This window comes from Hemiscyllium ocellatum, chromosome 1, assembly GCF_020745735.1.
Source record: "Hemiscyllium ocellatum isolate sHemOce1 chromosome 1, sHemOce1.pat.X.cur, whole genome shotgun sequence".
Lineage (NCBI taxonomy): Eukaryota > Metazoa > Chordata > Chondrichthyes > Orectolobiformes > Hemiscylliidae > Hemiscyllium > Hemiscyllium ocellatum.
Genome location: NC_083401.1, coordinates 1,109,197 through 1,126,498, shown reverse-complemented (window position 1 = coordinate 1,126,498; position 17,302 = coordinate 1,109,197). Strand labels below are relative to the sequence as shown.

Below are 17,302 nucleotides of genomic sequence, written 5' to 3'. Positions count from 1 at the left end.
CACTATACTCAGCTCTGCCCCCTCACTCTGTTGAATATTTGGGATAGTACTCGTGTCTTCCACTGTGAAGACTAAAACAAAGTAATTATTCAGTTCCTCAGCCATTTTCTTGTTCCCCACTATTATCTCTCCAGGGTTATTTTCCAGCAGCCCAATGTCCTCTTTTGCCCTTTACATATCTGCAGAAACTCTTACAATCTTCCTTTACATTACCATCATACTTAAACTTCTCCCTTCTTTTTTGTTGTTGCTGTCTGTTGGTCTTTGTAAGCTTCCCTGTCCTCTCGTTTCCCATTACTCTTGGCCACATTATATGCTTTTTCTTTTGCTTTTATGCTATCCCAGACTTCCCTAGTCATCCTAGTTGCCTCATCCTCCCTGGACCATGCTTCCTTTTCCTCGGGATGATTCCCTGCTATGTCTCCCAAATTACTCCCAGAAGGCCCTGCCATTGCCGTTCCACTGTCTTTCCTGCTAGGCTCCTCTCCTAGTCATTTATACCCAGCTCCTCCCTCAAGCCTCTGTATTTGCCTTTATTCAGCTGTAATACCGTTACCTCTGACTCTACCTTCTCCCTCTCAAATTGCAGAGTAATTTCCATCATATGATGATCACTGCCTCTGAAGGGTTCCTTCACCTTCAGCTCCTTTATCAAGTCTGCCTCACTGCACAACACCAAACCCAATATTGCCTGTTCCTCAGTGAGCTCCATCACAAACTGCTCCAAAAAGCCATCTTGTAGGCATCCACAAATTCCTTTTATTGCAATCCATTACCAACTTGATTTTCCCAGTCCCCCTGCATTTTGAAATCCCCCACGATTAATGTAACTTTGCCTTTCCTACACATCTTTTCTATCTCCTGGTGTACCTTGTGCTCCAGCTCCTGACTACTGTTTGGAGGCCTATACATAACTCCAACTATTTTTTAATATGCCTTTGCATTTCCTCAAATCTATGCACACAGATTCTATACCACCTGACCCCACTTTGTTTCTTACTGTTGATTTAATTATATTCCTTACTAATAAGGCCACACCACCCCCTCTATCCACCTGCCTATCTTTATGATAAGATGTATATCCTTGAATATTCAGCTCTCAATCCTGATCCCCTTGCAGCCGTGTTCCCGTGATACCCACCGTGTCATACCTGCCTATTTCAATCTGCACCACAAACTCATTTACCCTATTCCTTATACTGTGTGCATTCAGGGATAACCCCTTCAGTCCCGTGTTAACGGTCCCTCTTCTCATGTCATTCATTTGTCCAGTGTGCATGAAGTTGGATGGCTAACTCTTTCCTGTCCTGTAGATGTCTGTGCTGGAGAGTTTAATAACCTCTCCCGAGTTCTGTAATCTCACCCCCCTCCTTTAATTTGGATTATCTAATTTCTCCTGAACCCTCCACTCTCCAACAACAGTCACCCCTCCCCCTTTTAGTTTAAAGCCCTGTCTACATCTCTAGTTATGCGATTCATGCAAACTCTGGTCCCGGCATGGTTCAGATGAAGACCATCCCATCAGAACAGGTCCCTCCTTCCCCCGTACTGCTGCCAATCTATCTATGAATTCAAATCCATTTCTCCCACACAAAACTTTGAGGTACATATTTACCTGCTTCATCTCACTGACCCTGGGCTAATTAGCTCATGGTTCAGGGATCCAGAGATTATTGTCTGTTTGGTTCTACTTTTTAATTTAGCTCCGAGCTGCTCATACTCCCTTAGCAGACCCTCTGCCTGAGTTTTATTGATGTTCAGTGGGACTGACATTACCAGGGTTGTCTCTACTCCCCTTCTTAAACAAGGGAACAACATTTGCTCTCCTCTAGTCTTTGGGAACTGCTCCTGTTGACAATGATAACATAAAGATCAAAGCCAAAGGATCTGCAATCTCCTTCCTGGCTTCCCTGAGAATCTGAGGATAAATCCCATCTGGCCTAGGGATCTTATTTATTTTCAGATCTTCCAAATTTGCTAAAACTTCCTCTTTGTCAGCTGCAATCCCATCTAAACTAGTAGCTGTATCTCCGTATTCTCACTAACACTGCCCTTTTCCAATGTGAATACTGACAAAAAGCATTCATTAAGCTTCTCCTAAGTCCTCAGATTCCACAAACAACTTCCCACTGCTGGCTTTGACTGGCCCTAAACCTACTCTAGTCATTCTTTTATCACTAATTTACTATAGAAAGCCTTAGGGTTTACCCTGATCCTATCCGCCAACAACTTCTCATGTCCCCTCCTGGCTCTTCTTAGCCCTCTCTTTACATCTTTTGCAGCGCTGATGAAAGAACTCGAGGACCTTAGGCTCATCTGAGAGAACGAGATCTTTCTGGAAAAGACCTTCAACGAGGTTATTACACCGACCATACCAGAAGAGAGCAGATGATGAGGAAGGCAGAGAGGAAACAGGTGCAAGAGACCCCGGGGGAAGTAACTGTCAGGAACAAGTTGAAGCTTTTGGGAACAGTAGAGACAGATGACACTGCCAGTCCGCGAGGCGGCCAGGCCTGTCAGTCAAAAGTTGGCGAGGAGACAGCGGAAGAGTTGGACATCGCACAGAGCCGTGGTAATAGGGGACTTCATCGTGTGAGGAACTGACCGGGGTTTTTGTGGCAGCAGACGGGATTTAAGGATGGTGTGTTGCCTTCCTGGTGCCAGGGTTAAAGACATCGCGGGTAGAGTGCAGGAAATCCTCAAGGACGAGGGTGAAGAGCCAGAGGTGGTGGTACATGTCGGCACAAATGATGTCGGGAAGAAGAGGAGGAGCATACTACAGCGGGACTTCGGAGAACTAGGAAGAAGGCTGAAAAGCAGGACGTCCAAGGTGGTTATCTCTGGTTTGCTTCCAGTTCCTCAGGCTGGAGAGGCCAGAAACAGGGAGATAATGGACTTGAACGTGTGGTTGGGGAACTGGTGCAGGAAGCAAGGATTTAAATTCTTGCATCACTGGGGTATGTTTTGTGCTGAACATAAATTCTACAAGAGAGACGGTTTGCACCTTAGTAGGTTAGGGACCAGCATTCTGGCAGGCAGGTTTGCTACTGCAACACAGCTACGTTTAAACTAAGTAGCGGGGGGAGGGGAGGGGACAAACTGGATGTTTAAGAAGGAAGTTGGAGGGAAAGTTAGAACAAGGGAAGTCAAGAAAGACAACGGTATCAATGAGGCAGAAAATTCGGAAAGGGATCTTGCTGTAAGGTTGAGTGAAATAGGGGTTGCTGGGAAGGGTGAGAGCAGTAACAAATTAAAAATACTATATATGAACGCACGAAGCATTAGACATAAGGTGGATGAGCTTGAGGGTCTTTTGGAAATTGGCAGATACGATGTTGTGGGGATAACTGAGACGAGGCTTCAAGTGGACAGGGCCTGGGAAATGAATATTCAAGGCTACACGTGCTATCGTAAGGACAGACTGACGGGCAGAGGGGGTGGGGTGGCCTTGTTGGTAAGGAAGGATATTCAGTCCCTTGCGCGAGGGGACCTAGAATCAGGGGATGTGGAGTTAGTGTGGATAGAGCTGAGAAATTCTAAGGGTAAAAAGACCCTCTTGGGAGTTAGCTACAGGCCCCCAAACAGTAGTCTGGATGTCGGATGTAAGTTGAATCAGGAGCTGAACTTGGCCTGTTGCAAAATGTTACTACAGTTGTTATGGGGAATTTCAACATGCAGGTAGGGTGGGAGAATCAGGATGGTACTGGACCCCAAGAAAAGGAGTTTGTGGAGTGCCTCCGAGATCGATTATTAGAACAGCTGGTGCTGGAGCCGACCAGGGAGAAGGCAATTCTGGATCCGGTATTGTACAACGAACCAGAATTGATCAGGGACCTCGAAGTGAAGGAGCCATTGGGAAGTAGTGACCATAATACAATAAGCTTCAAACTGCAATTTGAGAGGGAGAGGGTACAATCGGAAGTGACAATATTTCTGTTGAATAAAGGGAACTATGGAGCTATGAGGGAGGAGCTGGCCAAAGTTCAATGGTGCAATACCTTAGCAGGGATGACAGTGGAGGAACAATGGCGGATATTTCTGTGTATAATGCAGAAGATGCAGGATCAGTTCATTCCAAAAAGGAAGAAAGATCCCAGGAGGAGGCATGGGTGGCCGTGGCTGATGAGGGAAGTTAAGAAACATATAAAGTTAAAAGGGAAAAAGTATAACATAGCAAAGATAAGTGGGAAAACAGAGGACTGGGAAGCTTTTAAAGAACAACAGAGGATTACTAAAAAGGAAATACGCAGAGAAGAAATGAGGTACGAAGGGAAACTGGCCAAAAATATAAAGGAGGATAGTAAAAGCTTTTTTAGGTATGTGAAAGGCAAAAAAATGGTTAAGACTAAAATTGGGCCCTTGAAGGCAGAAACAGGGGAATATATTACGGGGAACAAAGAAATGGCAGAAGAATTGAATTGATACTTCAGATCTGTGTTCACTGGGGAAGACATAAGCAATCTCCCTGCGGTAACAGTGGCTGAAGGACCTGAACTGAAGGAAATTTATATTTGCCAGGAATTGGTGTTGGAGAGACTGTTAGGTCTGAAGGTTGATAAGTTCCCAGGACCTGATGGTCTACATCCCAGGGTACTGAAGGAGGTAGCTCGGGAAATCGTGGATGCGTTGATGATTATTTTCCAGAGTTCGATAGATTCGGGATCAGTTCCTGCGGATTGGAGGGTGGCTAATGTTGTACCACTTTTTAAGAAAGGAGGGAGATAGAAAGCAGGAAATTATAGACCAGTTAGTCTGACCTCAGTGGTGGGAAAGATGCTGGAGTCTATCATAAAGGATGAAATTACGACACATCTGGATAGTAGTAACAGGATAGGTCAGAGTCAGCATGGATTTATGAAGGGGAAATCATGCTTGACTAATCTTCTGGAATTTTTTGAGGATGTAACTCTGAAGATGGACGAGGGAGATCCAGTAGATGTAGTGTACCTGGACTTTCAGAAAGCTTTTGATAAAGTCCCACATAGGAGGTTAGTGAGCAAAATTAGGGCGCATGGTATTGGGGGCAAAGTACTAACTTGGATTGAAAGTTGGTTGGCTGATAGGAAACAAAGAGTAGTGATAAACGGCTCCCTTTTGGAATGGCAGGCGGTGACCAGTGGGGTACCGCAGGGATCAGTACTGGGATCGCAGCTTTTTACAATATATGTTAATGATATAGAAGATGGTATCAGCAATAACATTAGCACATTTGCTGATGATACAAAGCTGGGTGGCAGGGTGAAATGTGAGGAGGATGTTAGGAGATTACAGGGTGACCTGGACAAGTTAGGTGAGTGGTCAGATGCATGGCAGATGCAGTTTAATGTGGATAAATGTATGGTTATCCACTTTGATGGCAAGAACAGGAAGGCAGATTACTACCTAAACGGAATCAATTTAGGTAAAGGGGCAGTACAGAGAGATCTGGGTGTTCTTGTACACCAGTCAATGAAGGTAAGCATGCAGGTACAGCAGGTAGTGAAGAAGGCTAATAGCACGTTGGCCTTCATAACAAGAGGGATTGAGTATAGAAGCAAAGAGGTTCTTCTGCAGCTGTACAGAGCCCTGGTGAGACCACACCTGGAGTACTGTGTGCAGTTCTGGTCTCCAAATTTGAGGAAAGACATTCTGGCTATTGAGGGAGTGCAGCGTAGGTTCACGAGGTGAATTCCTGGAATGACAGGATTACCTTACACTGAAAGACTGGAGCGACTGGGCTTGCATACCCCTGAATTTTGAAGACTGAGAGGGGATCTGATTGAGACTAATAAGATTATTAAAGGATTCGACACTCTGGAGGCAGGAAACATGTTTCCGCTGATGGGTGAGTCCGAACCAGAGGACACAGCTTAGAAATACAGGGGTAGACCATTTAGGACAGAGTTGAGGAGAAACTTCTTCACCCAGAGAGTGGTGGCTGTGTGGAATGCTCTGCTCCAGAGGGCAGTGGAGGCCCAGTCTCTGGATTCGTTTAAGAAAGAGTTGGATAGAGCTCTCAAGGATAGTGGAATCAAGGGTTATGAGGATAAGGCAGTAACAGGATACTGACTAGGATGATCAGCCATGATCATATTGAATAGCGGTGCAGGCTCGAAGGGCAGAATGGCCTACTCCTGCACCTATTGCCTATTGTCTAACTTATGACTCCCAATGTCCCTAACTGAGCCTTCACACCTCATCCTCACATAAGCCTTCTTCTTCCTCTTGACAGGAGCTACAACTTCATTGGTAAACCATGGTTCTCTCTCTCGACCACTTCCTTCCTGTCTGACAGGACCCACAGTAGCTGTTCCTTGAAGAAGCTCCACATTTCAACTGTGTCCATCCCCTGCAGTTTCCTTCTCCATCCGATGCATCCTAAATCTTGCCGAATCTCATCGTAATTGCCTTTCCTTTAGCTATAACTCTTGCCCTGCGATATTTACCTATCCCTGCCCATTGCTATTGTAAACATAACCGAATTGTGATCACTAACGCCAAAGTGCTCACCTACCTCCAAATCTAACACCTGGCTGGGTTCATTCCCCAGTACCAAATCCAATATGGACTCGCCCCTTGTTGGCCTGTCCACATACTGTGTAGAAATCTCTCCTGCACACATTGGACAATTCAACAAAAACTGACCCATCTAAACGACTCGAACTATAGTCTTCCCAGTCGATATTGGGGAAGTTAAAGTCCCCCATAACAAACTACCCTGTTACTGTCGCTCCTGTCAAGAATCATCTTTGTTATCCTTTTCTTTACATCCCTGGAATAATTTGGAGGCCCAACAGTGTGACCTCTCCTTCCCTGTTTCTAATCTCAGCCCAAACTACCTCAGTCGATGAGTCCTCACGTTATCTCAGCTGCTGTAATACTCCCCTTGATTAACAATGCCACCCCCCTCTTTTACCACCTTCCCTGTTCTTACTGAAACATCTAAATCCCAGAACCTGCAACAACCGTTCCTGTCCCTGCTCTACCCATGTCTCTGAAATGGCCACAACATTGAAATCCCAGGTACCTACCCATGCTGCAAGTTCACCCACCTTATTCCGGATGCTCCTGACATTGAAGTACACACATTTCAAACCAACACCCTGATTGCAAGTGCTATCTCCTGACCTTGTAAACCTATCCCTGACCTCACTACCCTCAACCTCCTGTACACTGGGACTACAATTCAGGTTCCCATCCCCTTGCTGCATCCCCCGAACAGCATTAGCAAATTCCACCGCCCCTAGGATATTGGTATCCCTCTAGTTCAGGTGAAGACCATCCTGATAGTAGAGGTCCAACCTTCCCCAGAAAGAGCCCCAATTATCCAGGAATCCAAACCCTCCCTCCTGCACTATCCCTGCAGCCATGTGTTCAGCTCCTCTCTCTCTTCCTGTTCCTCACTTCAGTAGCACGTGGCACAGGTAACACACCAGAGATAACAACTCTGTTTGTTCTAGCTCTCAGCTTCCACCCTCACTCCCTGAATTTCTGCCTGAGACCCCCATCTCTATTCCTACCTATGTCATTGGTGCTGTTCTGGACCACGACTTGGGGGGGGCTCCCCCTCCCCCTCCCCCTCATGCCCACATCATGCTGAAACAACACATCGCCTGACCCTCCCAGCTTATTTTATTTCATTAGTCTTGAATTTGTTCTTTTTAATTTTTAATTGTTTTTGTATCTCTGCTTCTGCAAGTTGTAACCAGTAAATTAACAAGATACAATTTAAAACAGATTCAGATTTAGCAGACCACTCATTAACCAATCAAATCACAGCCACTCCTTAGTCAAAACTATTTCAAATCAGAATTTCTTACCTTCCCAGGATGCTCGCTATTCCAACACATTGTGCAGTAGCATCTCTCTCTCTCTCTCTCTCTCTCTCTCTCTCTCCCCCCCCCCTATCTTTCTTTGCATTTAGAGGAATGGAGAAGGATAGAAACACTACAATGAGCATCCCTTGATACCAGGCCCATGACAATCTGCTCTTCAATACAGGAGACAGCTTCCAGGCATTGCAGTGATGCCTCTCCCTCTCGGTCACCCTCTGCTGGATAGATTCAGTTCTCCAAACCTGTGCCTTCTACATTAAAACTGTCTTCCCTTACGGGATCCCTATCCCCTATCCCTCTATTCCCTTCCTGTTCATGTATCGTGTCTGCTCCCACCACTTCCAGGCACTGGAACCCTTCACACATCTTGCACATCTCTTTTAAACGTCACCCCTCACACCTTGAGCCTGTGCCCCCTCGGGTTAATTCCACCCTGGGATTTTCCACTCGATCCATGCCATTCACAATCTTATAAACATCTATCAGGGACTAGGGAAATGCTGACCAGCCAGGACATCCACATCGCATGATTGAAACTTTTAAAAAATATCATAAGATTCAGATACATTGGGAATTCTCTTGATTGGTTTTGATGGTAATTTCAGTTTTTTACTTACAACACAAAGGAACTTTCAAAAGAAATATCTGTCATGGTGCGGTTGACCATCACCATCTCCGTGTCATAGATTTCACAGCCTATCTTTATTAATGCAAATACAGCATATCGATGGAAATCTGTGGAGGACACAGTGACAGTCAGTTTTGAAAAGAACATCTGTGACTATAGTATGATTCATGCTTTGGCAGTCCCAACTCTATTGTCCTGTGTACCCACTGTCACCCCATCTTCCAAACGCTATCACGGTTCTCCCAGTCCACAAAATGAGATATCTTAATTAAAGTCTATTCATAAATAAATCAGGCAATTCTCACCTCCTTTGTTTTTGAAATAGTCAGTGTCTTTCCACATCAGGGGTATACGAAGATCTATGAATAATCACATCACGTTTCAATCAGTTAGGATGACGGACCAGACCAGACCCCCTCAAAATATTTTCAGAAAGTAACCTTGATACCCTAACGTTTTCTGACTTTAAAGTCAGACCTGGAATGGATATTCCAGGTGGGATGCAGCTGGTCAAACTCCTTAAGCCAAACAGAATTCATTTAAACACTACAGTTCAAACACGAATGCAAAGAAACAGAATTTAGAATAACTTAACTATCGGAAAACCTAACTGACCCGCAACTAAGGAGCAGTTCCGATCCAGTAACATCCCATAAACACATCCCTTGGCAAAAGGGTAAATTGAAACACAGATTCTTAAGGGCAGGAGGCAACAGCATCCAAAAATGTCTCCCCCCGAGAGAAAGTCCGTCAGGAACCATCGGCTGAAGCGTGGAACCTTTCTGGGCTCACAGCATCGTGTGACTGCCACAGCTAAACCAAACAAGAAAACAAAATCTGATCTGGGAGAATTGGCCATTCCCCTGCCCTCGTTAAATTAGATACATTGGCATCTCGGCCTTATGACCTTTCTTAGAAACAAACCAAGAACAAAATAACCTACAATGACAGCATCACCACAAAGGCAAGACTTAATTTTTAAACTCTGCAAAATAATGCAACTACTTTTTGGCATTAAATTGTAAATCTAGGTTAGATTACTCACAGCGTGGAAACAGGCCCTTCGGCCCAACAACTCCACGCTGACAGTTTGAAGAGACACCCACGCAGACCCATTCCCCTTCACCTAACACTACGGGCAATTTAGCATGGCCAATTCACCTGACCCGCACATCTTTGTGACTGTGGGAGGAAACCGGAGCACCCGGAGGAAACCCACGCAGACACGGGGAGAACGTGCAAACTCCACACAGTCAGCCGCCTAAGGCAGGAATTGAACCCGGATCTCTGGTGCTGTGAGGCAGCAGTGCTAACCACTGTGCCACTGACTGTTTTGTATCCAAGATTTGTACCTAGGTGTTTGTACCTATCTAAGATGGCGCCATAAGAGGCAGAAATTGTAAAAGTTTTTTACTATTCTAGAAAGAATATTCTATAAAGGATATTCCATTCAAATTGTGAGTGATGGTGTGTAGTTCCAGGATTTTGGATTAGCGTGAAAACTCAATACAGAGGGGAAAAGGTGCTTTTCGATTTCTTTTGGTTCATAGAACATAGAACAGTGCAGCGCAGTACAGGCCCTTCAGCCCACAATGTTGTGTCGAGCATTCATCTTGATCTAAGATCAACCTAAACTACACATACCTCAATTTACTGCTATCCATGTGCTTGTCCTGCAGTCGCTTAAATGGCCCTAGTGTCTCTGTCTCTACTCCCACCACTGACAGTGCATTCCACACACCCACCACTCTCTGTGTAAAGAACCTACCTCTGACATCTCCCCTAAACCCTCCTCCAATCACATTAAAATTATGACCCTCGTAACAGCCCTTTCCACCCTGGGGAAAAGTCTCTGGCTATCTACTCTATCTATGCCTCTCGTTACCTCGTACACTTCTATTAAGTCACCTCTCTTCCTTCTGTCCAGTGTGTAAAGCCTGAACTCACTCAACCTTTCTTCATAAGACACACCCTCCAGTCCAGGCAGCATCCTGGTAAATCTCCTCTGCACCCTCTCCAAAGCATCTACATCCTTCTTATAACGAGGCGACCAGAACTGGACACACAATTCCAAGTGTGGTCTCACCAGGGTTTTATAAAGCTGCAACTTTAACCTCGCGGCTCTTAAACTCAATCCCCCTGTTAATGAAAGCCAAAACACCATATGCTTTCTTAACAACCTTGTCAACTTGGGTTGAGAGTGTGTTGCTGGAAAAGCACAGCAGGTCAGGCAGCATCCGAGGTGAAGGAGAATCGATGTTTCGGGCATGATTCCTTCATCAGGAATGAGGCTGGTGGGTCGGGGCTGAGAGGTAAACGGGAGGGGGGGTGAGGTTGGGGGTAAGGTAGCTGGGAAAGCAATAGGTGGGTGAAGGTGAGGGAGGGGAGAAGGTGATAGGTCAGAGGGGGCAGTGATGAACTTTCACCTTCTCCCTCACCTTCACCCACCTATTGCTTTCCCAGCTACCTCACCCCAACCCCAACCTCACCCCCCTCCCATTTATCTCTCAGCACTGACCCACAAGCCTCATTCCTGATGAAGGGTTGATGCCTGAAACATCGATTCTCCTTCACCTCGGATGCTGCCTGACCTGCTGTCCTCACTTTCTCCTATCAACCAGGGGGCATCTTTGAGGGATCTGTGTACATAGGACGTAGAACATAAAACATAGAACATTACAGCGCAGTACAGCCCCTTCGGCCCTCGATGTTGCGCCGATCTGTGGAGTCAATCTGAAGCCTATCTATCCTACACTATTCCATTTTTATCCAGAAGTTTATCCAATGCCCATTTAAATGCCCTTAAAGTTGGTGAGTCTACTACTGCTGTAGGCAGCACATTCTACGCCCCTACTACTCTCTGAGTAAAGAAACTACCTCTGACATCTGTCCTGTATCTATCACCCCTCAATTTAATGCTATGTCCCCTGGTGCTAAGCCATCATTATCCAAGGAAAAAGCCTCTCACTATCTACCCTATCTAACCCTCTGTCTATCTTGTATGATCAGGGAGAAGGTGGACTGATCAGGGATAGCGTAGGGAACTTGTGTGTGGAGTCTGAGCAGATAGGGGAAGCCTGAAAGGAGTTCTTTGCTTCGGTTTTCACTAAGAAAAGGGACCTTGTTGTGAATGAAAACTTAGAGGAGCTGGGATACAGACTGGAAATTTTGGAAAACATTAAGATTGATAAGTCCCCAGATTTATCCCAGGCTGCTCCAGGAAGCGAGAAAGGAGGTTGCTAAGCCACTGGCGAGGATATTTCCCTCCTCACTCCCCATGGGAGTCGTATCAGATGTTTGGAGGGAGGCAAATGTTGTTCCTCTTTTCAAGAAGAGGAATATGGAAATCCCTTGCAATTACAGACCAGTCAGTCTTAACGTCTGTTGTCAGCAAGGTTTTGGAAAGAATTCTGAGGGATAGGATTTAGGACGATTTGGCAAAGCATAGTGTGATTAAAGGCAGTCAGCATGGCTTTGTGAGGGGCAGGTCATGCCTCACAAATCTTACTGAGTTCTTTGAGGAGGTGTTAAGACAGGTCGACAACGGTCAAGCAGTGGATGTGGTGTATATGGATTTCAGCAAAGCATTTGATAGGGTTCCCCACGGTCGGCTCATCCATAAAGTCAGGAAGTATGGGATACCGGGAGATTTGGCTATCTGGATTCAGAATTGGTTGGCTGACAGAAGGCAGGGAGTGGTTGTAGATGGAAAGTATTCTGCCTGGAGGAGAGTGTTGAGTGGGGTCCCACAGGGCTCTGTTCTTGGGGCCTCTGCTCTTTGTAGTTTTTATAAATGACTTGGATGAGGAGATTGAGGGGTGGGTTAGTAAATTTGCAGATGACACTAAGGTTGGAGGTGCCATCGATAGTATCGAGGGCTACTGCAGGCTGCAGCGTGACATAGACAGGATGCAGAGCTGGGCTGAGAAATGGCAGATGGAGTTCAATCTGGATAAATGTGAAGTGATGCATTTTGGAAGGTCGAACTCGAATGCTGAATATAGGATTAAAGACAGGATTCTTGGCAGTGTGGAGGGACAGAGGGATCTGGGTGTGCAAGTACATAGATCCCTCAAAGTTGCCACCAAAGTGGATAGGGTTGTTAAGAAAGCATATGGTGTTTTGGCTTTCATTAACAGGAGGATTGAGTTTAAGAGCCACGAGGTTTTACTGCAGCTCTACAAGTCCCTGGTGAGACCACACTTGGAATATTGTGTCCAGTTCTGGTCACCCTACTATAGGAAAGATACAGAGGCTTTGGAGAGGGTGCAAAGAAGGTTTAGCAGGATGCTGCCTGGACTGGAGGGCTTGTCTTATGAAGAGAGGTTGAATAAGCTCGGAGTTTTCTCTCTGGAGAGAAGGAGGAAGAGAGGTGACCTGATCGAGGTGTACAAAATAATGCGTGGATTAGATAGAGTCAATAGCCAGAGACTTTTCCCCAGGGCAGGATTGACAGGAATGAGGAGTCATAGTTTGAAGATATTAGGAGGAAGGTATAAAGGAGACATCAGAGGTAGGTTCTTTACACAGAGAGTTGTGAATGCATGGAATGCGTTGCCAGCGGTGGTGGTGGGAGTAGAGTCATTAGAGACATCTAAGCGACTGCTGGACATGCACAAGGAAAGCAGTGAGTTGAGGGGTGTATAGGTAAAGTTACTATATTTTACATTTGGATTAAACCTCAGCACAACATGATGGGCTGAAGGGCCTGTTCTGTGCAGCATTTTTCTATGTTCTGTGTTCTATCATTCATTTAAGTCATCTCTCAACCTTCTTCTCTCAAACAAAAACAGCTGCAGGTCCCTCAGCCTTTCGTCGTAAAACCTTCCCTCCGTACCAGGCAACATCCCATCGTAAGATGGATCAGTTTTTGTCTAATGTGTGCAGGAGGGTGTCCTGACACAGTATATCAAAGGGCTGACAAGAGGGGAGGCCACACTGGACCTGGTGCTTGGTATTGAACCAGGCCAGGTGTTTGATTTAGTGGTAAGCGAGCACTTTGGAGAGAGTGACCATAATTCTGACCATAATTCGGTTACGTTTAATTTAGTGATGGAAAGGGCAAGAGTGATCAATGGGACAAGGGCAATTAAAATGGGATTAGACAAGACTTAGAATGTACAGACTGGGGACAATCATAATGTAGAGCTGGTTTAAGGAACACATATTGTGTGTCCTTGTAGGTTAATCCCTGTCAGGCAGGGAGGAAGTGATTAGGGAACCATCGTTTACAATAGAAATTGTCTCTCTTGTCAAGCGGAAGAAGGAGGTTTATGTGACGATGAGACAAGATGGTTCAGATGAGGTGATGGAGAGTTACAGATCAGCTAGGAAGGAATTAAAGAAAGAGTTAAGAAGAGCAAAGAGAGGACAAAAGCAGTCTTTAGCAAATAGAATAAAGGAGAACCCTAAAGTTTTCTATAGGAATGTGAGGAATAAAACGATGATTAGAGTAGGAATAGGGCCAGTCAAAGACAGAAGGGGGAAGTTGTGTGTGGATCTTGTGGAGATCGAAGTGGTGCTAAACAAATATTATAGAGGAAAAGAATGAGGTACGAGATATTAGACTAGAAAGGATCGAGGTTAGTTACACACAGGTGTTATCAATTGTAGAAGGAGTGAAAGTAGACAAGTCCCCTGGGTCGGATGGGATTTATCCGAGGATTCTCTGGGAAGCTAGGGAGGAGATAGCAGAGCCTTTGGCTTTGATATCTGAGTTGTCATTGTCTACAGGTTTAGTACCAGAGGACTGGAGGATTGCAAATGTGCACTTGTTCAAGAGATGACCCAGGTAATGATAGACCAGTGAGCCTTACTTCTGTTGTAGGTAAGGTTTTGGAAAGGTTTATAAGAGATAAGATTTATAATCATCTAGCAAGCAACAATTTGATTTCAGATAGTCAACATGGTTTCATAAGGGCAGGCTGTGCCTCACAAACCCCATTGAGTTTTTTGAGAAGGTGACCAAGCATGTAGATGAGGGGAGGGCAGTTGACATGGTGGACATGGACTTCAGTAAAGCCTTTGATAAGGTTCCACGTGGTAGGCTGTTGGAGAAAATGCAGAGGCATGGGATTGAGGGTGATTTAGCAGTTTGGATTAGAAACTGGCTTTCTGAAAGGAGGCAGTGAGTGGTGGTTGATGGAAAATATTCAGCCTGGAGTCCGTTACTAGTGGTGTGCCACAAGGGTCTGTTTTGGGACCACTGCTGTTTGTCATTTTTATAAATGACTTAGACGCAGGCATAGGTGGATGGATTAGTAAATTTGCAGACGGCACTAAAGTCGGTGGAGAAGTGGTCAGTGTGGAAGAATGTTACAGGTTGCAGGGGGACTTGGATAAACTGCAGAATTGGGCTGAGAGGTGGCAAATGGAGTTCAATGCAGCTAAATGTGAGGTGATGCACTTTGGGAAGAATAACAGGAAGGCAGAGTACTGGGTCGATGGAAAGATTATTGGTAGTGTGGATGTGCAGAGGCATCTTGGAGTCCCATGTACATAGATCCCCGAAAGTTGCCACCCAGGTGGATAGTGCTGTTAAGAAGGCATACAGTGTGTTAGGTTTCATTCGTACAGGGATTGAGTTCTGGAGCCACAATATCATGCTGCAACTATATAAAACGCTGGTGCGGCCACTCTTGGAATATTGTGTACAGTTCTGTTCACCCCATTACAGGAAGGATGTGGAAGCATTGGAAAAGGTGCAGAGGAAATTTACCAGGATGTTGCCTGGTCTGGAGGGAAGGTCTTATGAGGAACCTGTTGTCATGGGCAAGAAGAAGGTTAAAGGGGATTTGATAGAGCCATACAAGATGGTCAGAGGATTAGATAGGGAAACAGTGAAAGTTTTTTTCCTAGGATGGTGATGTCAGCTTGTACAAGGGGGCATAACTACAAATTGTGGGATGATAGATTTAAGACAGATGTCAGAGGCAGGTTCTTTACTCAGAGAGTGGTAAGGGTGTGGAATGCCCTACCTGCTAATGTAGTTAACTCAGCCACATTAGGGAGATTTAAACAATCCTTGGATAAGCACATGGATGATGTTGGGATCGTGCAGGGGGATGAGCTGAGAATAGTTCACAGGTCAGTGCAACATCGAGGGCCGAAGGGCCTGTACTGCACTATATATTCTATGTTCTAAATCTCCTCTGAACCCTTTCCAAAGCTTCCACATTCTTCCTATAATGCGGTGACCAGAACTGTACACAATTTCCCAAGTGCGGCCGCACCAGAGTTTTGTACAGCTACAGCATGATCTCATGGTTCTGGAACTCAATCCCTCTACCAATAAAAGCTAACACAACATACACCTTCTTAGCAACCCTATCAACCTGGGTGGCAACTTTCAGGGATCTATGTACATGGACACTGAGATCACGCTGCACATCTCCGCTACAAAGAATTGTACAATTTGCCCAGGCCCACTCCACATAATCCTTCAACCCACCATAATCTAAGAAGGGAAGGAGACAGAAGACTGGAAATTATAGGCTGTCAACCTGACCTTGGTCATTGGTAAGATTTTGAAGACCTTTATTGAAGATGAGATTGTGGAGTGCTGGGAGTGCACGGTAAGATAGGGCTGAGTTAACACAACTTTGTCAAGGGACGTCATGCCTGACAATTCTGTTCAAATTCTTTAACAAAGTCACAAGCAAGTTAGACAAAACGGTGATGTATTTGGATTTCCAGAAGGCCTTTAACAAGGTGCTGCGCAGGAGACTGCTAAATAAGATGAGAGTCCATGGTGTTAGAGGCAAGCTTTTAGCATCAGTCGAGGATTGGCTGACTGACAGACAGAGATTGGAGACTGCAGCTGGTGACTCGTGGACTTTCACAGGGCTCCACGTTGGAACTAAAACACAAAGTTAAAATAGATTCAACACTGAGATATTTTAAAGGTTCAAACACACATCTAAAAAAGACGTTACAGCAGTACAAAGGAATAATATTTGAAACAGACTTCCAACAATGCATGTGCAGACTTTTCTCTTGTCTATTTCTGTAACAGCTAGGATTTATCCCAGGAGATTAAAGATACTTGTGAGCTTTTCTTACCAGATATGGCGACTTTCCCCTTGCATGGTAATCGATCTTTAAGCAAACCTGCATCTGATGATCTAGAAAACAACAATAAAATCGTCTCTGAGATGGGCAAAAAGACAGTTTCTGATGAAGTCCTACCTTTCTGTGCGAGGACTTGGAGATAGTGAGGACTGCAGATACTGGAGTCAGAGTCAATAAAGTATTGTGCTGGGAAAGGACAGCATCCGAGCAGCAAGAGAGTCAATGTTTCGGGCATAACCCTTTATCAGGTCCTGAAAAAGGGCTAATGCCCGAAACAGTGACTCTCTCACTCCTCAGATGCTGCCTGACCTGCTGTGTGTTTTCCAGCACTCCACCCTTCCCAGGACTTGGACAATGATGAGAAAGGCAGATTTAATTGCCTTTCTCTCATTGCTGCAGGCCGCAATATTTGGCTTTCAAGTTGAACAGTTGCAGTCCAGTAGTGAAGAAATTCCAACCCATTGCCTTAGGCAGGACATTTCCATTTCTCACCTTCATTTTGCTGAAGATACAGCAATGAACCTTCTTCATGTCTGAATCATCTATGACTTGCAGTAGAAAGTACCTCCAACCACTCACCATTCTGACTTGGAAAGATGTGAATAAGATATTTCTTTGAGATGGTCATAGCTGTCAGATTGGAAAGTGCTGTCCAAGGTGCCTTGGTGAATTTCTGCAGTGCCATCTTGTTGATGGTTCACATTGCTGTTATTGAGCGTCAGTGCTGGAGGGATTGAATTAAGGAGGTGGAGTACCAATTAAAGTAATTGTCATGACCAAAGGACATGAA

General features: G+C 45.1%; 1 protein-coding gene across 4 annotated transcripts in view; it reads right to left on the bottom strand.

Moving 5' to 3' along the window:
- Positions 1-17,302, bottom strand: part of LOC132817393 (rhotekin-like) — a 146,141-nt gene that overhangs the window by 88,932 nt on the left and 39,907 nt on the right. For all 4 annotated transcript variants that reach the window (XR_009644876.1, XM_060827834.1, XM_060827825.1 and 1 more), the window contains exons 3-5: positions 16,504-16,565; positions 8,748-8,801; positions 8,432-8,549 (exon numbers count right to left, since the gene is read on the bottom strand). Coding sequence is in view for 3 of the 4 variants with exons in the window: in XM_060827834.1 (XP_060683817.1) it covers positions 8,432-8,549; positions 8,748-8,801; positions 16,504-16,565 (234 nt within the window). In the remaining variant the exon portion in view is untranslated. The remainder of the gene's footprint in view (positions 1-8,431; positions 8,550-8,747; positions 8,802-16,503; positions 16,566-17,302) is intronic.